Here is a 24,628-nt window from a genome sequence, read left to right as displayed (position 1 = left end):
ACTTCCTGTCTGGAGGACTACCTCCTCTCTGAGAAGCCACTTCCTCTCTGGATGACCATTTCCTGTCTGGAGGACTACCTTCTCTCTGAGAACCCCTTTCCTGTCTGGGGGATCACTTCCTGTCTGAGGGAATACTTTCTGTCTGGAGGACTACCTCCTCTCTTAGAAGCCACTTCCTCTCTTAATTACCACTTCCTGATCGGGTGACCACTTCTACTCTTGATTACCGCATTCTATCTGGGGGACCACTTCTTTTTTCGGAGTCCAGTTCCTTTCTGGGGAATCGTTTCTTGTCTGGGAGACACCTTCCTGACTAAGGGACCACTTCTTGTCTGGGAGACCACCTTCTGTCTTAGGGATTACTTCCTGTCAAGGACTATTTCCTGTCTGGGGAAAGACATCCTTTCTGGGTGACCACTTCTTGTCGCGAGGACTACCTCCTCTCTGAGAAGCCACTTCCTGTCTGGGTGACCACTTCTTGTCTGGAGGACTACCTCCTCTCTGAGAAGCCACTTCCTGTCTGGGTGACCACTTCTTGTCTGGAGGACTACCTCCTCTCTGAGAAGCCACTTCCTGTCTGGGTGACCACTTCTCGTCTGGAGGACTACCTCCTCTCTGAGAAGCCACTTCCTGTCTGGGTGACCACTTCTTGTCTGGAGGACGACCTCCTCTCTGAGAAGCCACTTCCTGTCTGGGTGACCACTTCTTGTCTGGAGGACGACCTCCTCTCTGAGAAGCCACTTCCTGTCTGGGTGACCACTTCTTGTCTGGAGGACTACCTATTCTCTGAGAAACCACTTCCTGTCTGGGTGACCACTTCTTGTCTGGAGGACTACCTATTCTCTGAGAAGCCACTTCCTGTCTGGGTGACCACTTCTTGTCTGAAGGACGACCTCCTCTCTGAGAAGCCACTTCCTGTCTGGGTGACCACTTCTTGTCTGGACGACTACCTCCTCTCTGAGAAGCCACTTCCTGTCTGGGTGACCACTTCTTGTCTGGAGGACGACCTCCTCTCTGAGAAGCCACTTCCTGTCTGGGTGACCACTTCTTGTCTGGAGGACTACCTCCTCTCTGAGAAGCCACTTCCTGTCTGGGTGACCACTTCTTGTCTGGAGGACTACCTCCTCTCTGAGAAGCCACTTCCTGTCTGGGTGACCACTTCTTGTCTGGAGGACTACCTCCTCTCTGAGAAGCCACTTCCTGTCTGGGTGACCACTTCTTGTCTGGAGGACTACCTCCTCTCTGAGAAGCCACTTCCTGTCTGGGTGACCACTTCTTGTCTGGAGGACGACCTCCTCTCTGAGAAGCTACTTCCTGCCTGGGGGATGACATCCTGTCTGGGTAACGACTGCTTTATGGGAGACCACTTCCTGCCCCAGGGATTACTTCCATTCTGGAGACCACTTCCTGTTTAGGAGACTACTTCCTCTCTGGGAGACCACTACCTGTCTGGAGGTGTGCAATGAGGTGTGGGATCTTTTACCGCAGTTGTCTGTGCTTTCGTCTGATAGGTCGTGGCAGTGGGGGGCTCCATCACAAAGCTGGCTGTATCCGATGCACTCCCCACTCGATGTGCACTTGAAGTGGTCCAGGTCACATGTTCTGTTACAATCATGCTCATCGCTGGCGTCCATACAGTCCACCTCATGGTCACACAGCCAGCCCCGAGGTCTGCACTCCCCGCTGCCGCACTGGAACTCGTATCGGCTGCAGCGTCTGTCCAGCACCCCGGCTGAGGAAGCGAAACACAAATGGGGGATTCATCAGTATCGTGTTCTCCAATCGTCACAACACGGAGTGACAGAGCCCGGAGAACCAGAGTAATAGGAGACAGGGGTCTAGAGTGTCAGGGGACAGGGGACTAGTGTGTCAGAAGACAGGGGTCTAGAGTGAGAGCAGACAGGGGTCTAGAGTGTCAGGGGACAGGGGACTAGTGTGTCAGAAGACAGGGGTCTAGAGTGAGAGCAGACAGGGATCTAGAGTGTCAGGGGACAGGGGTCTAGAGTGAGAGCAGACAGGGATCTAGAGTGTCAGGGGACAGGGGTCTAGTGTGTCAGGAGACAGGGGTCTAGAGTGAGAGCAGACAGGGATCTAGAGTGTCAGGGGACAGGGGTCTAGTGTGTCAGGAGACAGGGGTCTAGAGTGAGAGCAGACAGGGATCTAGAGTGACAGGACAGGGATTTAGAATGACAGCAGACTGGAGTCTAGAGTGACAGCAGACAGGGATCTAAAGTGAGAGCAGGCAGGGATTTAGAGTGACAGCAGACTGGAGTCTAGAGTGACAGGACAGGGATTTAGAGTGACAGCAGACTGGAGTCTAGAGTGACACCAGGCAGGGAAGTAGAGTCGCAGTGTCCTAGAGCCCACGTGCCACTGCTGGTTCTGTGTGTATGCAGGTCGGCACTGAGGTTACATGTATTGTTGGGTATTCTGTGGATGGTAAAGGTCATACTGCATTGTGGTCACTAGATGTCACTGTCTGCTATGGTGTTATTGTAAAGCACAGCTGAAGGGAACTGTAACAAAGGGTTAATGGTGTATGTGACTGGGCACATGTCTACCACCAGCTGAGAGCTGGCCACTTCCTGCACAGGTCACCCACAAGTATAAGCAGATGCCATCCCCACCATGCCTGGACAGCTAAGGCTTTCGAGGGTTTGTAGTTTGACTCTTCTGGTCTAGAGAGACAGCTGACCGCAGAGTTAGCAATAATAGCCGGTGATGATAGCACTATTACTATAGTCACCTGGTGTGTGACTGGAAGATCCCGGCGGAGTTATCTGTGCGATATCCGGTGGTGGAGACGCACACTGGGCCGCTTCCTCATCTGACCCGTCAGGGCAGTCAAGTTTCACATCACACAACTTCTCCTGCCTGATACAGGATCCATCTCCACAGACCCAGAACCCTGAAGAGCACGTCCCGAGCCCTGAGACAACAGAAACAACGTCCATTCTCTAACCCATCATCAACATGGAGACACCAAGATGAGGAGATCAGGGAAATGTTCAGGATCTCTTCCCCCGAGAGCTCCTTAGTGGGTCACCTGTGACTCTCTGACTGTCTCTAGTGACTCCCTGAGAGGTTACCTGTGCACACAGTCTCATCTGCTCCATTGCCGCAGTCTCGATGGCCATCACACACCTTCTCCTTGGACAGACACATCCCCTCCGGACACTGGAACTCACTGGACGGACAGATACAATCCCTCTCATCGCTGAAGTCCCCGCAGTCGTCGTGCCCGTCACATCGGTGAATGTAGGGAACGCATTTACCCACAGAGCACCGGAAATGAGCAGAGCTGCAGCCAGAGGAACAACCTGGAGAAAAGGAAGGTGGAGGAGATATGAGACCATGTACGAGGATCCTTCTTGGCTTCAGACATGGCTGTATACGTGTAGTGGCTTTGGTTCTATGCAGATGGTTGACTGGTTGAGTACTTCAGCCGCTGGGTCGGCGGTCCCATCCTTGTAAAAGCCATGTATACATAGACGGCTGTGGGGTCATCCGATGCCAGGGTTAGACACTATGGATGGTACTGGTCTTGGATGTGTGGTTAGAGACCTCTGTAGTAAGCACTCACCTGACTCATCAGAGTCATCAGCAAATCCACAGTCCAGGTCACCATCACAGACATGCGAAAGGGGAATGCAGCGTCCATTGGAGCATCGGAACTCATCATTACTGCAGGAGGGGGAAGGGCAACCCCATTCATCTGAGTGATCCACACAGTCAGCTCGGCCATCACAGCGGTGTGCCAGGGGGATGCACTGTCCATTGGCACAGCGGTGCTCATGTGGGGCACAAGTCAGTGAGCAGATCTCATCTGATCCATCTCCACAATCGTCTTCATTGTCACAGACCCAGGCTGTGGGGACACAGCGATCGCTGAATCGACATGCAAACTCATCATCTCCACATCGGGAAGGGGCAGAACACGGCTCTTCGGGACAGTGCCACCGACCAGACTCACAGGTGCTGCAAGAGGAAGCAGGAAGACCATGAATGTGCAACCTCAGAGGTCCCATCTGAGTAATGGACGATGTGAGGGACATGGATGTAAAACATCAGAGGTCACATATGAGTAATGGAGGATGCGGACACCATGGATATGGAGCGTCAGAGATACCATATGAGTAATGGAGGATGTGGGACCTCAGAGGTCCCATGTGAGCAGTGGAGGATGTGGAGGCCATGGATGTGCAGCCTCAGAGGTCACATATGAGTAATGGAGGATGTGGAGGCCATGGATGTAGAACCTCAGAGGTCCCATGTGAGTAATGGACGATGTGAGGGCCATGGATGTGCAACTTCAGAGGTCCCATCTGAGTAATGGACGATGTGAGGGACATGGATGTAAAACATCAGAGGTCACATATGAGTAATGGAGGATGCGGACACGATGGATATGGAGCGTCAGAGATACCATATGAGTAATGGAGGATGTAGGGCCTCAGAGGTCCCATATGAGTAATGGAGAATTTGGAGTCCATGGATGTAGAACCTCAGAGGTCCCATATGAGTAATGGAGGATGTGGGACCACAGAGGTCCCATGTGAGTAATGGAGGATGTGGGGCCTCAGAGGTCCCATGTGAGTAATGGAGGATGTGGGGCCTCAAAGGTCCCATATGAGTAATGGAGGATGTGGGGCCTCAGAGGTCCCATATGAGTAATGGAGGATGTGGGGCCTCAGAGGTCCCATATGAGTAATGGAGGATGTGGGGCCTCAGAGGTCCCATATGAGTAATGGAGGATGTGGGGCCTCAGAGGTCCCATATGAGTAATGGAGGATGTGGGGCCTCAGAGGTCCCATATGAGTAATGGAGGATGTGGGGCCTCAGAGGTCCCATATGAGTAATGGAGGATGTGGGGCTTCAGAGGTCCCATGTGAGTAATGGAGGATGTGGGGCCTCAGAGGTCCCATATGAGTAATGGAGGATGTGGGGCCTCAGAGGTCCCATGTGAGTAATGGAGGATGTGGGGCCTCAGAGGTCCCATGTGAGTGAGACCTTTTCCTGTGATGACGTACCAGTTGTAGCAGCCTTGAGTCACAGCAGCACCAGATGGAAATGGTAGGCTCTCCCAGTAACAAGGACATTCTGAGGGGTCAATGCAGCCTCCATCTACATGATGGGAAAGAGGTCCATTAAACGGCCATCATCATCCAGAGTCAGAGTCACCTCAACAACCTGAAATCCCTGGAGCCTCTGCTGGTGGCATCCTGGTTGGTGCAGGTTCTTATCATATGGCAACCATTGATGGATGGGGAATATAGGGAAGATGTTATTTACTCTTATCCAATAAGACTTGTATGTGAGGAGAGTGAGGCCGAGGGTGGGGCAGAGTGGGGCCGAGGGTGGGGTCAAGGTTGAGGCAGAGGGTGGGGCCAAGGGTGAGACAGAGGGTGGGGCAGAGTGGGGCCGAGGATCGGGCAGAGTGGGGGGGGGGGAGAGGTTAGCTTGGGTTGGTCTGGCCTGTGAGGGACATGGGAAAGCTGAGGAGTTTTGGACAGCAGGAGGATATAGCCAATAGACACCCTGAGATCCTGGACAGGTGAGAAGTGACCAGATGGATGTGAGATCCGCACATAAGTGGTCCTGAAGACCAATGGATTGTATGATCTGCAGGCTATAAATGAGGAATGGAAGGCGTAGGGGAGAGCTCATAGTCCTGCTGGGATACCAGACGGTATTCTCACCTACAGACACCTTCATCAGAGCCAGCTAAGTAAGGCGTTACCTGTCTTCTTATATCGTGACTCACCGTGCAGGACCTTCCCCTGAGGACAGAAGCATCCCTCCACACAGGACAGGTGGGCGCAGTGCCGCTCCAGATCCATGCCAAGGTTCCTGCAGGTCCGGGGGCAAGCGGGGCCACATGCCTCATACACCAGGCCATTGTCACACTGCATGGCTGTGGGGAGAAGATTGTAGGGTCACAGCAGGAAGGAGACTGTGCGGAGGGTGAAGACCATGGACGTCTGAAGGTGGAGCAGCCAGAAACCTGATGGACTCCTCTTATTACCCCTTGACTGGATTCTCATGGTTTCTGGATATTTCTGAACTCCGCATGGATGGTAGGGTGGGTGTATACTGGTGGGGGCAACGCCCGGACCACTGTCACCTGTATGAGGGGGCACTTACGACACAAGTCCTGCGACCTCCAGCGGATGTAGATCCCGCGCTGGTTACACTCCTCCACGTAGGTGGCGATGGCCGTGCACAGACACTCACAGTCTCCACCAGAGTCACATCTGGGGTAAGAGGAGGAGATGATGAGCCTTGGTACCAGAGAGGAGAACATCTCCACCACACCCCCAGCTTCCCGTTATGTCCCCAGCGTACCGCCACACCCCCAGCATCCCGCCACGTCCCCAGCGTCCCGCCACGTCCTCAACGTCCCGCCATGTCCCCAGCGTCCCGCCATACCCTCAGCGTCCCACCATACCCCTAGCGTCCAGCCATACCCCCCATCGTCCCGCCATGTCCCCAGCGTCCCACCATACCCCCAGCTTCCCACCACACCCCCAGTGTCCAGCCACACCCTCAGCGTCCCGCCACACCCCCAGCGTCCAGCCACACCCTCAGAGTCCCACCATACCCCCAGCATCCCGCCACATCCCCAGCATCCCGCCATGTCCTCAGCATCCCGTTATGTCCCCAGCGTCCCGCCATGTCCCCAGCTTCCCGCCATGTCCCCAGCATCCCGTTATGTCCCCAGTGTCCCGCCATGTCCCCAGCGTCCCACCATACCCCCAGCATCCCGCCACATCCCCAGTGTCCCGCCATGTCCCCAGCTTCCCGTCATGTCCCCAGCATCCCGTTATGTCCCCAGTGTCCCGCCATGTCCCCAGCGTCCCACCATACCCCCAGCATCCCGCCACATCCCCAGTGTCCCGCCACATCCCCAGCGTCCCGCCATACCCCCAACGTCCAGCCATCCATCACCTACCCGCAGGCGTCATACACACACCAGTCATAGTACTGCTGGCACGGCAGCTCCTGGTGGCACCCGGCAAACAGCGGCTGCATCAGGACGGCACAACTCTTCCTGGCCCAGGTCACCCTGTGGCTGTTCTCCTGAGGAAAGTACAGACAGGTGAGCGGACATCTGCGTAGTGAGGAGTCTACAGCGTATACCGGGAGCCTCATACCGTGCACGGGTGCTCAAAGTCATCGCTGTGAACCTCGGGGCACAGGAGGCTCATCCTCCAGCTGTTACCAAACAGGTCGGCCGTGGGCTCAATGATCCCCTGACGGCTGGTGAAGTCATTCTCTGTGTCACCATCGAAGTTCCCACACAATCCACTGACACGGTGGCGGAAACTGGGGTCCAGCTTAATGTAGACACGGGTACCTGGGGCGGGAAGGGGTAGGATTGAGAGTCAAGGTGGGGGTGGCCATACAGGTAAGACTGTCCGAGGGGGGAACCTCCTGCTGTCTATGAGCGGCATACATGCAAGGCCACATCCCTACTATAGTTTATGTTATATCCGATGTGTAATAGAATATAATATACAGTATATGTGTAATATAATATAATATACAGGATATGAGTAATATAATATACAGGATGTGTGTAATATAATATAATATACTGGATATGAGTAATATAATATACAGGATGTGTGTAATATAATATACAGGATATGTGTAATATACAGAATATGTGTAATATAATATAATATACAGGATATGAGTAATATAATATACAGGATGTGTGTAATATAATATAATATACTGGATATGTGTAATATAATGTAATATACAGGATATGTGTAATATAATATAATATACAGTATATGTGTAATATAATATAATATACAGGATATGAGTAATATAATATACAGGATGTGTGTAATATAATGTAATATACAGAATATGTGTAATATAATATAATATACAGGATATGTGTAATATAATATAATATACAGGAAATGTGTAATATAATATACAGGATATGTGTAATATAATATAATATACAGGATATGTGTAATATAATATACAGGATGTGTGTAATATAATATAATATACTGGATATGAGTAATATAATATACAGGATGTGTGTAATATAATATACAGGATATGTGTAATATAATGTAATATACAGGATATGTGTAATATAATATAATATACTGGATATGTGTAATATACAGGATATGTGTAATATACAGGATATGTGTAATATACAGGATATGAGTAATATAATATAATATACAGGATATGTGTAATATACAGGATATGTGTAATATAATATACAGGATACGTGTAATATAATATAATATACAGGCTATGTGTAATATACAGGCTATGTGTAATATACAGGATATGAGTAATATAATATAATATACAGGATATGTGTAATATACAGGCTATGTGTAATATACAGGATATGAGTAATATAATATAATATACAGGATATGTGTAATATACAGGATATGTGTAATATAATATACAGGATACGTGTAATATAATATAATATACAGGCTATGTGTAATATACAGGATATGAGTAATATAATATAATATACAGGATATGTGTAATATAATATACCGGATATGTGTAATATAATATAATATAATATACAGCATATGTGTAATATAATATAATATAATATAATATACAGGATATGTGTAATATAATATACAGGATATGTATAATATAATATAATATACGGGATGTGTAATATAATATAATATACAGAATATGTGTAATATAATATAATATACCGGATATGTGTAATATAATATACAGCATATGTGTGATATAATATAATATACAGGATATGTGTGATATAATATAATATACAGGACATGTGTAATATAATACTCATATCCTGTATATTATATTATATTACACTTATCCTGTATATTATATTACACATATCCTGTATATTACTCATATCCTGTATATTATAATATACAGGATATGTGTAATATAATATAATATACCGGATATGTGTAATATAAAATATAATATAATATAATATACAGGATATGTGTAATATAATATAATATACCGGATATGTGTAATATAAAATATAATATAATATAATATACAGGATATGTGTAATATAATATAATATAATATACAGGATATGTGTAATATAATATAATATAATATACAGGATATGTGTAATATAATATAATATAATATAATATAATATACAGGATATGTGTAATATAATATAATATACTGCATATGTGTAATATAATATAATATACAGGATATGAGTAATATAATATAATATAATATACAGGATATGTGTACTATAATATAATATACAGGATATGTGTAATATAATATAATACAGTGGGGAAAAAAAGTATTTAGTCAGTGACCAATAGTGCAAGTTCTCCCACATAAAAAGATGAGAGGCGTCTGTAAGTGACATCATATTAGACCTCAACTATGGGAGACAAAATGAGAAAACAAATCCCAAAAATCACATTGTCTGATTTTGTAAGAATTTATTTGCAAATTATGGTGGAAAATAAGTATTTGGTCAGTAACAACATTTCCTCTCAATCCTTTGTTCTATCTCCTTTGTTGGCAATGAGAGAGGTCAGACGTTTCCTGTAAGTTCTCACAAGGTTGGCGCACACTGTTGTTGGTCTGTTGGCCCATTCCTCCATGCAGATCTCCTCTAGAGCAGTGATGTTTTGGGGCTGTCGCTTGGCAACACGGACTTTCACCTCCCTCCAAAGGTTTTCTATAGGGTTGAGATGTGGAGACTGGCTCGGCCACTGCAGGACCTAGAAATGCTTCTTACCAAGCCGCTCCTTGGTTGCCCTGGCGGTGTGCTTTGGATCATTGTCATGTTGAAAGACCCAGCAGCCACGTTTCATCTTCAATGCCCTTGCTGATGGAAGGAGGTTTGCACTCAGTATCTCCCGATACATGGCCCCATTCATTCTTTCATGTACCCGGATCAGTCGTCCTGGCCCCTTTGCAGAGAAACAGCCCCAAAGCCTGATGTCCCCCCCCCCCCCATGCTTTACAGTAGCTATGGTGTTTGGTGGATGCAACTCAGTATTCTTTTCCCTCCAAATTGTTGTGTTTCTAGCAAACAGTTCCACTTTGGTTCCATCAGACCATAGGACATTCTCCCAATACTCTTCTGGATCATCCAAATGTTCTCTAGCAAACTTCAGACGGGCCCGGACATGTACTGGCTTAAGCAGTGGGACAGGTCTGGCACTGCAGGATCCCTGGCACTGGCGTAGTGTCTTACTGATGGTAGGCTTTGTTACATTGGTCCCAGCTCTCTGCACTTCATTCACTAGGTCCCCCCCGCGGGGTTCTGGGATTTTTGCTCACCGTTCTTGTGATCATTTTGACCCCACGGGGTGAGATTTTGCGTGGAGCCCCAGATGGAGGGAGATTATCAGTGGTCTTGTATGTCTTCCATTTTCTAATTATTGCTCCCACAGTTGATTTCTTCACTCCAAGCTGGTTGCCTATTGCAGATTCAGTCTTCCCAGCCTGGTGCAGGGCTATGATGTTGTTTCTGGCGTCCTTTGACAGCTCTTTGGTCTTCACCATAGTGGAGTTTGGAGCCTGACTGTTTGAGGGTGTGCACAGGTGTCTTTATATACTAATAACAAGTTTAAACAGGTGCCATTACTACAGGTAATGAGTGGAGGAAAAAGGAGACTCTTAAAGAAGAAGTTACAGGTTTGTGAGAGCCAGAAATCTTGATTGTTTGTAGGTGACCAAATACTTATTTTCCACCATAATTTGCAAATAAATTCTTACAAAATCAGACAATGTGATTTTCGGGATTTGTTTTCTCATTGTCTCCCATAGTTGAGGTCTAATATGGTGTAAATTACAGACGCCTCTCATCTTTTTAAGTGGGAGAACTTGCACTATTGGTGACTGACTAAATACTTTTTTCCCCACTGTATACCGGATGTGTGAAATATAATATAATATAATATACCGGATATGTGTAATATAATATAATATACAGGATATGTGTAATATAATATACAGGATATGTGTAATATAATATAATTTACCGGATATGTGTAATATAATATAATATACAGGATATGTGTAATATAATATAATATACAGGATATGTGTAATATAATATAATTTACCGGATATGTGTAATATAATATAATATACAGGATATGTGTAATATAATATAATATACAGGATATGTGTAATATAATATAATATACCGGATATGTGTAATAATATAATGTACAGGATATGTGTAATATAATATAATACACAGGCTATGTGTGATATAATATAATATACAGGATATGTGTAATCTATATCATAAAAATCAAAGTCTGTCTGTCTGTCCATCTGTCTGTCTGTCTGTCCTTCTGTCTGTCCGTCTGTCTGTCCTCTATAGACTTCCAAACGCCTGAACCGTTTGACCCCAAATTTGGCACACAGATACATTGGGTGCCCGGGAAGGTTATTGCGAAGGTCCCGTCCCCGCCAGATGTACAGGAGGGGAGGGGGAGGGGAAAGAGAGGCGCCCCATAGAGATGAATGGGAAAATCTCCTCACTGCAAACACAGGTGATATAATTAGCTGCAGCAGACACGGCAGTTGGAGCCTTAGCAACCAATAGGATTACTGCTTTCATTTTCACAGGGAGCAATGGTTGCTAGGGAAGCTGCCTCACAACATCCACAGAAATAACTGGTAGACCCCCTACTCCAACTATACAGTACATGTATACAGGACCCCCTACTCCAACTATACAGTACATGTATATACAGGACCCCCTACTCCATCTATACAGTACATGTATACAGGGCCCCCTACTCCATCTATACAGTACATGTATATACAGGACCCCCTACTCCATCTATACAGTACATATATATACAGGACCCCCTACTCCATCTATACAGTACATGTATACAGGACCCCCTACTCCATCTATACAGTACATGTATACAGGACCCCCTACTCCAACTATACAGTACATGTATATACAGGACCCCCTACTCCATCTATACAGGACATGTATACACAGGGCCCCCCACTCCATCTATACAGTACATGTATACAGGGCTCCCTACTCCATCTATACTGTACATGTATATACAGGACCCCCTACTCCATCTATACAGTACATGTATACAGGACCCCCTACTCCATCTATGCAGGACATGTATACAGGACCCCCTACTCCATCTATACAGTACATGTATACAGGACCCCCTACTCCATCTATACAGTACATGTATACAGGACCCCTACTCCATCTATACTGTACATGTATATACAGGACCCCCTACTCCATCTATACAGTACATGTATACAGGACCCCCTACTCCATCTATGCAGGACATGTATACAGGACCCCCTACTCCATCTATACAGTACATGTATACAGGACCCCCTACTCCATCTATACTGTACATGTATACAGGACCCCCTACTCCATCTATACAGTACATGTATATACAGGGCCCCCTACTCCATCCATACAGTACATGTATATACAGGACCCCCTACTCCATCTATACAGTACATGTATACAGGACCCCCTACTCTACCTATACAGTACATGTATATACAGGGCCCAATACTCCATCTATACAGTACATGAATATACAGGACCCCCTACTCCATCTATACAGTACATGTACAGTGGCGGTCTTTGGCACCAAGCACCCCAAGCGATCGCTTGGGGCCCCCAACATCCAGGGGGGCCCCCACACCCCACTCCTGTGCTCAAGACCGCTGGACAGAGCCGCTGCCCCGCTCGCTGCTGCCATCTGAACTGTAACTATGAGCACTCGTAATGAGCGCTCATAGTTACATGCAGCAGCAGCAGCAGCACTAACAGGGCGGGAGACATTGGCCCCCTTCCTGTCAGTCACTCTTGTGGCCGTAGGAAGGGTTTTCCCTGCGGTCACAAGTGGTAGCTTTGTCCTTGTGGTGCCGGCGCTAGGACAAGGGGAGCGCGGCCACAAGAGTGAATAGAACCGGAACTAGGTGAGTATAAGTGTTTTTTATTGTGTTATATACTATATGGGAGGGGGAGCACACAGGGTCTGTTTAACTAGGGGAGCGCACATCGGGGGTCTATATAAATGGGGAGAGCACACAGGGGGCTATATAACAGGGGGAGCACACAGGGGGGCTAGAGACTACTGGGGCTTCACAGAGGGGTCTATATACTACTGGGGGCAGCACATAGGGGGTCTATATACTACTTGGGGCAGCAGAATGGGGTCTATATACAACTTGGAGAGCACACAGGAGGTCTATATCCAAGTGGGGGAGCACACAGGGGGGTTATATACTACTGGGGGAGCACACAGGGGTCTATTTACTACTGGTGGCGCACACAGGGGGTCTATATACTACTGGGGGAACATACAGGGGGTCTATATACTACTTGTGAGGCACACAGGTGGTCTACATATATCACTGGGGGAGCACACAGGGGTCTGTATACTACTGGGGCAGCACACAAGGGGTCTATATAATACTGGTGGGGCACACAGGGGGTCTATATACTACTGGGGGAACCACACAGGGGGTTTATATACTACTGGAGAAGCACACAGGGGTCTATATCCAAGTTGGGGAGAACACAGGAGGTCTATATCCAAGTGGGGGAGCACACAGGGGGGCTAAATACCCCTGAGGGAGCACACAGGGGGCCTATATACTTGTGGGGGAGCACACAGGGGGTATATACAACTGGGGGCAGTACACAGGAGGTCTATATACAACTGAAGCAGCACACAGGAGGTCTATATACTTCTGGGGGAGCACACGGGGGGGGGGCTATATGTAACTGGGGGAACACACAGGGGTCTATATACTACTGGGGGAAGCAAACAAGGGGTATATACTACTATGGGCAGGAAACAAGGGGTATATACTATTGGGGGCAGCACACAAGGAGTATATATTACTGGCGGTAGTGCACAAGTGGTATATACTACTGGGGGCAACACACAGAGGTCTATTGTTTTGGAACGCGTGTCGAAGGGGGGGCCCCAGACATAACTTCGCTTAGGGCCCCAGAAATGCCAAGACCGCCCCTGTACATGTATATACAGGACCCCCTACTCCATCTATACAGTACATGTATATACAGGACCCCCTACTCCATCTATACAGTATATGTATATACAGGACCCCCTACTCCATCTATACAGTACATGTATATACAGGGCCCCCTACTCCAACTATACAGTACATGTATATACAGGACCCCCTACTCCATCTATACAGTACATGTATATACAGGACCCCCTACTCCATCTATACAGTACATGTATATACAGGACCCCCTACTCCATCTATACAGTACAGGTATATACAGGGCACTACAGGTATACCAAACTGTGACTGGGTAACACTGCCACACCAGACCTGACCAATACCGCCATACTGTGCTGGATAACACTGCCATACCAGACCTGACCAATACCGCCATACTGTGCTGGATAACACTGTCATACCAGACCTGACCAATACCGCCATACTGTGACTGGATAACACCTCCAAACCAGACCTGACCAATACCGCCATACTGTGACTGGATAACACTGCCATACCAGACCTGACCAATACCGCCATACTGTGCTGGATAACACTGTCATACCAGACCTGACCAATACCGCCATACTGTGACTGGATAACACTGCCATACCAGACCTGACCAATACCGCCATACTGTGCTGGATAACACTGCCATACCAGACCTGACCAATACCGCCATACTGTGCTGGATAACACTGTCATACCAGACCTGACCAATACCGCCATACTGTGACTGGATAACACTGCCATACCAGACCTCACCAATACCGGCAAACTGTGACTGGGTAACACCGCCACACCAGACCTCACCAATACCGCCATACTGTGACTGGATAACACCGCCACACCAGACCTGACCAATACAGCTATACTCTGACTGGATAACACTGTCATACCAGACCTGACCAATACCGCCATACTCTGACTGGATAACACTGCCATACCAGACCTCACCAATACCGGCAAACTGTGACTGGGTAACACCGCCACACCAGACCTGACCAATACCGCCATACTGTGACTGGATAACACCATCATATCAGACCTGACCAATACTGCCATACTGTGACTGGATAACACCGCTATACCAGACCTGACCAATACCACCATACTGTGACTGGATAACACCGCCACACCAGACCTGACCAATACCGCCATACTGTGACTGGATAACACCATCATATCAGACCTGACCAATACTGCCATACTGTGACTGGATAACACCGCTATACCAGACCTGACCAATACCGCCATACTGTGACTGGATAACACCGCCATACTAGACATGACCAATACCGACACACTGTGACTGAATAACACTGCCATACTGGTAAATACAACCCTGCAGGTATACAGGACACTACAGGTATACAGGACCCCAAAACTATACACTACAGGTGCACGGGACCTCCACAAAACTATATACTACAGGTATACAGGAACCCAAACTTTACACTACAGGTATACAGGACCCCAAAACTATACACTACAGGTATACAGGACTTTCACCAACTATATACTACAGGTATACAGGACCCAAAACTATACACTACAGGTATATAGGACCCCAAACTATACACTACAGGTATACAGGACCTCAAAACTATACACTACAGGTATACAGGACCTACACCAACTCTATAATACAGGTATACAGCACCTTCACCAACTCTATACTACAAGTATACAGGACCCCAAATATACTACAGGTATACAGGAACTCCACCAACTCTATACTATAGTTATACAGAACCCTCAAACTATTTACTACAGGTATACAGGACCCCCGAACTATATACTACAGGTATACAAGACCTCCACCAATTATACACTACAGGTATCCAGGACCCTCAAACTATAAACTACAGGTATACAAGACCTCCACCAACTATACATTACAGGTATACAGCACCAACTATATACTACAGGTATACAGGACCCCCCGAACTATACAGTACAGGTATACAGGACCTTCACCAACTGTACACTGCAGGTATACAGGACCTCTCTCAACTATACACTACAGGTATACAGCCCCCCCAACTACACACTACAGGTATACAGGACCCCCCCACAGCTATACACTATAGGTATACAGCCCCCCAACTATGCACTACAGATATGCGAGACCCCTAAAAACTATACATTGTGGGTATACAGAACCCCTCCAACTATGCACTACAGGTATACACTAATTCCACTGATTAACTCAGATGAAACAATACCTTTAGCTTGGCCTCCTGGGCACCTTAGAACAAATCTAATTAACACACTGACACTTTATACCCGGGCAGCGCCGGGTACATTTTCTAGTATAATATAATATACCGGATATGTGTAATATAATATACAGGATATTTGTAATATAATATACTGGATATCTATATCATAAAAATCAAAGTCAAAGTCTGTCTGTCCTTTTGTCTGTCTGTCTGTCCTTCTGTCTGTCTGCCCTTCTGTCTGTCTGCCTGTCTGTCCTCTATAGACTTCCAAACGCTTGAACCGTTTGACCCCAAATTTGGCCCACAGATACATTGGGTGCCCGGGAAGGTTATTGCGAAGGTCCCGTCCCCGCCAGATGTACAGGAGGGGAGGGGGAGGGGAAAGAGCGCCCCATAGAGATGAATGGGAAAATCTCCTCACTGCACACACAGGTGATATAATTAGCTGCAGCAGACACGGCAGTTGGAGCCTTAGCAACCAATAGGATTACTGCTTTCATTTTCACAGGGAGCAATGGTTGCTAGGGAAGCTGCCTCACAACATCCACAGTAATAACTGGTAGACCCCCTACTCAATCTATACAGTACATGTATACAGGACCCCCTACTCCATCTATACAGTACAGGTATATACAGGGCCCCCTACTCCATCTATACAGTACATGTATATACAGGACCCCCTACTCCATCTATGCATTACATGTATATACAGGAGCCCCTACTCCATCTATACAGTACATGTATACAGGACCCCCTACTCCATCTATACAGTACATGTATACAGGACCCCCTACTCCATCTATACAGTACATGTATACAGGACCCCCTACTCCATCTATACAGTACATGTATACAGGACCCCCTACTCCATCTATACAGTACATGTATATACAGGACCCCCTACTCCATCTATACAGTACATGTATATACAGGACCCCCTACTCCATCTATACAGTACATGTATACAGGACCCCCTACTCCATCTATACAGTACATGTATACAGGACCCCCTACCCCATCTATACAGTACATGTATACAGGACCCCCTACTCCATCTATACAGTACATGTATACAGGACCCCCTACTCCATCTATACAGTACATGTATACAGGGCCCCCTACTCCATCTATACAGTACATGTATATACAGGACCCCCTACTCCATCTATACAGTACATATATATACAGGACCCCCTACTTCATCTATACAGTACATGTATACAGGACCCCCTACTCCATCTATACAGTACATGTATACAGGACCCCCTACTCCATCTATACAGTACATGTATACAGGACCCCCTACTCCATCTATACAGTACATGTATACAGGACCCCCTACTCCATCTATACAGTACATGTAAACATAGGGCCGATTCTAGCTTTTCTGCCGCCTGAGGTGAAAACTGACAAAGGCCCCCACCCCCTCAGAGAAATAGTCAGGGAGAGAAGATCCAGGACAGGCACAGTGCAGCACCCCAGTGTGTATGGGACAGCACTATAGATAACAGTGTGCTCTGTGCGGTGACCAGATTTTTTAACTGTTTGAGCCACTATGGGCCCCCTGGGAGCTTCAAAACAAACAACAATCTACAACTGCTGACCTCTGACCTCAGGAGCCAGAGAAGAGCCATAAAACAGGCTGCTCTGTTAACTCTTTCAGTACTGCAGAATGTAGAGTATTACTGTGCATCACTTACATTCTGCAATATGGAAGGAGGTAACAGCAGAGCAGAACATGACTTTGATGCCTCTTCTCCTGCTCTGTGCTGAGGTCAGCTCGGAGTTCGGCAGGGCAGAGAAGACATAATATAGCGTCCCCGCTGCTGTTAACGTTTTCTTTTCTACAGTGTGTAAGTGATGCAGAGTATAATAACTCTGCATTATTGAAAGGGTTAACAGCAGGAGACACTATATCTATGTCTTATGTGATGTGAATACCTGTGAATACGAGGCTTCCAGTCTCCTCAGCGCTTCTCATGAGGCAACTGACAGGAAACACAGCCGGGCACTGAACCGTAACTAGTTGCAATGATAAGGACACAGGACGCTGATGCCGCCCCCTCAAGGGCTGTGTTATCTGCCGCCTGAGGCGAACACTTCACCTCGCCTCATGGCAGATACGGGCCTGTGTATACAGGACCCCCTACTCCATCTATACAGTACATGTATATACAGGACCCCCTACTGCATCTATACAGTACATGTATATACAGGGCCCCCTACTCCATCCATACAGTACATGTATACAGGACCCCCTACTCCATCTATACAGTACATGTATATACAGGACCCCCTACTCCATCTATACAGTACATGTATATACAGGACCCCCTACTCCATCTATACAGTACAGGTATACAGAACCCCCTACTCCATCTATACAGTACATGTATACAGGACCTCCTACTCCATCTATACAGTACATGTATATACAGGGCCCCCTACTCCATCTATACTGTACATGTATACAGGACCCCCTACTCCATCTATACAGCACATGTATACAGGACCCCCTACTCCATCTATACAGTACATGTATATACAGGACCTCCTGCTCCATCTATACAGTACATGTATACAGGACCCCCTACTCCATCTATACAGTACATGTATACAGGACCCCCTACTCCATCTATACAGTACATGTATATACAGGGCCCCCTACTCCATCTATACAGTACATATATATACAGGGCCCCCTACTCCATCTATACAGTACATATATATACATATATATACAGGGCCCCCTACTCTATCTATACAGTACATATATATACAGGACCCCCTACTTCATCTATACAGTACAGGTATATACACGGCCCCCTACTCCATCTATACAGTACATGTATATACAGGGAACTACAGGTATAGCAAACTGTGACTGGATAACACTGCCACACCAGACCTGACCAATACCGCCATACTGTGACTGGATAACACTGCCATACCAGACCTGATCAATACTGCCATATACTGTGACTGGATAACACCGCCACACCAGACCTGACCAATACCGCCATACTGTGACTAGATAACACTGCCATACCAGACCTGATCAATACTGCCATATACTGTGACTGGATAACACCGCCACACCAGACCTGACCAATACCGCCATACTGTAACTGGATAACACCACTATACCAGACCTGACCAATACCACCACACTATGACTGGAGAACACCGCCACACCAGACCTGACCAATACCGCCATACTGTGACTGGATAACACTGCCATACCAGACCTGACCAATACCGCCATACTGTGACTGAATAACACTGCCATACCAGACCTGACCAATACCACCATACTGTGACTGGATAACACCGCCATACCAGACATGACCAATACTGACACATTGTGACTGAATAACACTGCCATACCAGACCTGACAAATACCGCCATACTGTGACTGAATAACACCGCTATACAAGACCTGACCAAAGATTTTCTGGCAAGTCTGAACGGGAGGGTACTGCCTCTCTGCAAGGTGCTACCCTACGCACCAGACCATGGGTGCCTAATGGTAAATACGACCCTGCAGGTATACAGGACACTACAGGTATACAGGACCCCAAAACTATACACTACAAGTGCACGGGACCTCCACCAACTATATACTACAGGTATACAGGACCCCAAACTTTACACTACAGGTATACAGGACCCCAAAACTATACACTACAGGTATACAGGACCTCCACCAACTATATTCTTCAGGTATACAGGACCTCCACCAACTATATACTTCAGGTATACAGGACCTCCACCAACTATATACTACAGGTATACAGGACCCAAAACTATACACTACAGGTATACAGGACCCCAAAACTATACACTACAGGTATACAGGAACTCCACCAACTATATACTACAGGTATATAGGACCCCAAACTATACACTACAGGTATACAGGACCTCAAAACTATACACTACAGGTATACAGGACCTACACCAACTCTATACTACAGTTATACAGCACCTTCACCAACTCTTTACTACAGGTATACAGGACCCCAAAGCTATATACTACAGGTATACAGGAACTCCATCAACTATATACTACAGGTATACAGGACCCCAAACTACACACTACAGGTATACAGGACCCCAAAGCTATATACTACAGGTATACAGGAACTCCACCAACTATATACTACAGGTATATAGGACCCCAAACTATACACTACAGGTATACAGGACCCCAAAGCTATATACTACAGGTATACAGTAACTCCACCAACTATATACTACAGGTATATAGGACCCCAAACTATGCACTACAGGTATACAGGACCCCCGAACTATATACTACAAGTATACAAGACCTCCGCCAATTATACACTACAGGTATCCAGGACCCTTAAACTATAAACTACAGGTGTACAAGACCTCCACCAACTATACATTACAGGTATACAGCACCAACTATATACTACAGGTATACAGGACCCCTGAACTATACAGTACAGGTATACAGGACCTTCACCAACTGTACACTGCAGGTATACAGGACCTCCCTCAACTATACACTACAGGTATACAGCCCCCCCCCCAACTACACACTACAGGTATACAGGATCCCCCAACTATACACTATAGGTATACAGCCCCCCCAACTATGCACTACAGATATGCGAGACCCCTAAAAACTATACATTGTGGGTATACAGAACCCCTCCAACTATGCACTACAGGTATACACTAATTCCACTGATTAACTTAGATGAAACAATACCTTTAGCTTGGCCTCCTGGGCACCTTAGAACAAATCTAATTAACACACTGACACTTTATACCCGGGCAGCGCCGGGTACATTTTCTAGTGTGTAATATAATGTAATATACAGGATATGTGTAATATAATATAATATACCGGATATGTGTAATATAATATACAGGATATGTGTAATATAATATACAGGATATGTGTAATATAATATACAGGATATGTGTAATATAATATACAGGATATGTGTAATATAATATACTGGATATGTGTAATATAATATACAGGATATGTGTAATATAATATACTGGATATGTGTAATATAATATACTGGATATGTGTAATATAATATACTGGATATGTGTAATATAATGTAATATACAGGATATGTGTAATATAATATAATATACAGGATATGGCTATGTTCACACAACGTTTCTTTCAGCTCCGTTTAAAATGACGTCCGTTATTTTGTGTCTAAAATAGCGGACGTTTTTTGAAGCCTGGCATCCCCTTAGTGCAATGACGGGTGTTTGCACATTATTTTAGTTTGGGGTTACTAATTGGCCTTTGGTTGTGGCTTAATTGAAAAATCCATTGAATTTAATAGTAAAAACGGAGAAAGAACAGTGACAAAAGAAGAACTGTGTGTGAACAACTAATAACAAGCATCCGCTATTTGCAAAAAACGTCCGAAAATAATGTTCATGTTCATTATTCTGACGTCTGCGGCAAAAACGTCCATTTTTTAATGCATTGTGTGCATAGGACGTCTGTCTTCCCATTGACTTCATTGCAATTGCATTGAGGTCAGTTAAATTGATGCAAAAACTGAGGTTTTTTTAAATAGCGAAATCGGACATTATTTCTCCATTTTTGACATTGTGTGAACATAGCCTATGTCTAATATAATATAATATACAGGCTATGTGTAATATACAGGATATGTGTAATATAACATAATATACAGGATATATTTCATATAATATAAAGGATAGGTGTAATATAATATACAGGATAGGTGTAATATAATATAATATACAGAATATGTGTATAATAATATACAGGATATGTGTAATATAATATAATATACAGAATAAATGTAATATAATATACAGGATATGTGTAATATAATATAATATACAGGATAAGTGTATAATAATATACAGGATATGTGTAATATAATATAATATACAGAATATATGTAATATAATATACAGGATATGTGTAATATAATATACAGGATAGGTGTATAATAATATACAGGATATGTGTAATATAATATACAGGATAGGTGTATAATAATATACAGGATATGTGTAATATAATATAATATACAGAATATATGTAATATAATATACAGGATATGTGTAATATAATATAATATACAGAATATATGTAATATAATATACAGGATATGTGTAATATAATATACAGGATATGTGTAATATAATATAATATACAGAATATATGTAATATAATATACAGGATATGTGTAATATAATATAATATACAGGATAAGTGTATAATAATATACAGGATATGTGTAATATAATATAATATACAGAATATATGTAATATAATATACAGGATATGTGTAATATAATATACAGGATAGGTGTATAATAAAATACAGGATATGTGTAATATAATATAATATACAGAATATATGTAATATAATATACAGGATATGTGTATTATAATATAATATACAGAATATATGTAATATAATATACAGGATATGTGTAATATAATATAATATACAGGATAAGTGTATAATAATATACAGGATATGTGTAATATAATATAATATACAGAATATATGTAATATAATATACAGGATATGTGTAATATAATATACAGGATAGGTGTATAATAATATACAGGATATGTGTAATATAATATACAGGATAGGTGTATAATAATATACAGGATATGTGTAATATAATATAATATACAGAATATATGTAATATAATATACAGGATATGTGTAATATAATATAATATACAGGATATGTGTAATATAATATAATATACAGAATATATGTAATATAATATACAGAATATATGTAATATAATATACAGGATATGTGTAATATAATATACAGGATAGGTGTATAATAATATACAGGATATGTGTAATATAATATACAGGATAGGTGTATAATAATATACAGGATATGTGTAATATAATATAATATGCAGAATATATGTAATATAATATACAGGATATGTGTAATATAATATACAGGATAGGTGTATAATAATATACAGGATATGTGTAATATAATATAATATACAGAATATATGTAATATAATATACAGAATATATGTAATATAATATACAGGATAGGTGTAATATACAGGATATGTGTAATATAATATAATATACCGGATATGTGTAATATAATATACAGGATGTGTGTAATATAATATAATATACAGGATATGTGTAATATAATATAATATGCAGAATATATGTAATATAATATACAGGATATGTGTAATATAATATACAGGATAGGTGTATAATAATATACAGGATATGTGTAATATAATATAATATACAGAATATATGTAATATAATATACAGAATATATGTAATATAATATACAGGATAGGTGTAATATACAGGATATGTGTAATATAATATAATATACCGGATATGTGTAATATAATATACAGGATGTGTGTAATATAATATAATATACAGGATATGTGTAATATAATATAATATACAGAATATATGTAATATAATATACAGGATATGTGTAATATAATATACCGGATATGTGTAATATAATATACCGGATATGTGTAATATAATATACAGGATATGTGTAATATAATATAATATACAGAATATATGTAATATAATATACAGGATGTGTGTAGTGATAAACCTGTAAAATTGAATGTAATGTTTGTCTCTGTTACCGGCTGTTAAGACTGAACATTTGTCATTATCACAAAGTGAGAGATAGAGCAGAGGAATCATCTGCTGCACCCCTAGTGGACTGTATGGGAGAGCAGGTGAGGACTATGGGGGTGTCATCGGATTACAGGGTCTCCTCACCTCCATCCCACAGAACAGTCAGCCCCACGTGTGCGATGAGGATGGTGAATAATCCTGCCCGATCCAGGATAATCCCGTTCCCGCTGTACATCTTGGGGAGTCGCACAGCTGCACCATTCACTGTGACCTCCCGACCTGTAGATAGGGGGCGACATGTTATACTATATACAGCAGTGCTCATCCTGTGTGTGGGCCGGGCCCCTATGGAGCCAACCCCAGGATATACCTGGCTGCAATACTGTAAGGAGGAGCAGCATAGAAGCACAGGACAGCAGGGGAGCACAGGACAGCAGGGGAGCACAGGACAGCAGGGAAGCACAGGACAGCAGGGAAGCACTGGACAGCAGGGAAGCACAGGACAGCAGGGAAGCACTGGACAGCAGGGAAGCACTGGACAGCAGGGAAGCACTGGACAGCAGGGAAGCAGTAAGGAAGCACAGGACAGCAGGGAAGCACAGGACAGCAGAGAAGTACAGGACAGCAGGGAAGCTATAGGGAAGCACAGGTCATCAGGGAGGCACAGGACAGCAGGGGAGCACAGGACAGCAGGG

At 44.2% G+C, this 24,628-nt stretch overlaps 1 protein-coding gene across 1 annotated transcript in view; it reads right to left on the bottom strand.

Moving 5' to 3' along the window:
- LOC138784235 (SCO-spondin-like) overlaps positions 1–24,628 on the bottom strand; it is a 251,800-nt gene that overhangs the window by 199,718 nt on the left and 27,454 nt on the right. Inside the window, exons 18-28 of the mRNA XM_069959741.1 lie at positions 24,078–24,212; positions 7,155–7,357; positions 6,953–7,080; positions 6,145–6,254; positions 5,765–5,914; positions 5,031–5,124; positions 3,584–3,978; positions 3,090–3,320; positions 2,747–2,929; positions 1,387–1,732; positions 438–1,318 (exon numbers count right to left, since the gene is read on the bottom strand). Of these exons, the coding sequence (XP_069815842.1) occupies positions 438–1,318; positions 1,387–1,732; positions 2,747–2,929; positions 3,090–3,320; positions 3,584–3,978; positions 5,031–5,124; positions 5,765–5,914; positions 6,145–6,254; positions 6,953–7,080; positions 7,155–7,357; positions 24,078–24,212 (2,856 nt within the window). The remainder of the gene's footprint in view (positions 1–437; positions 1,319–1,386; positions 1,733–2,746; positions 2,930–3,089; positions 3,321–3,583; positions 3,979–5,030; positions 5,125–5,764; positions 5,915–6,144; positions 6,255–6,952; positions 7,081–7,154; positions 7,358–24,077; positions 24,213–24,628) is intronic.

Source organism: Dendropsophus ebraccatus, chromosome 2 (assembly GCF_027789765.1).
Source record: "Dendropsophus ebraccatus isolate aDenEbr1 chromosome 2, aDenEbr1.pat, whole genome shotgun sequence".
NCBI classification, from domain to species: Eukaryota; Metazoa; Chordata; class Amphibia; order Anura; family Hylidae; genus Dendropsophus; species Dendropsophus ebraccatus.
This window is presented reverse-complemented; position numbering and strand designations above follow the sequence as displayed.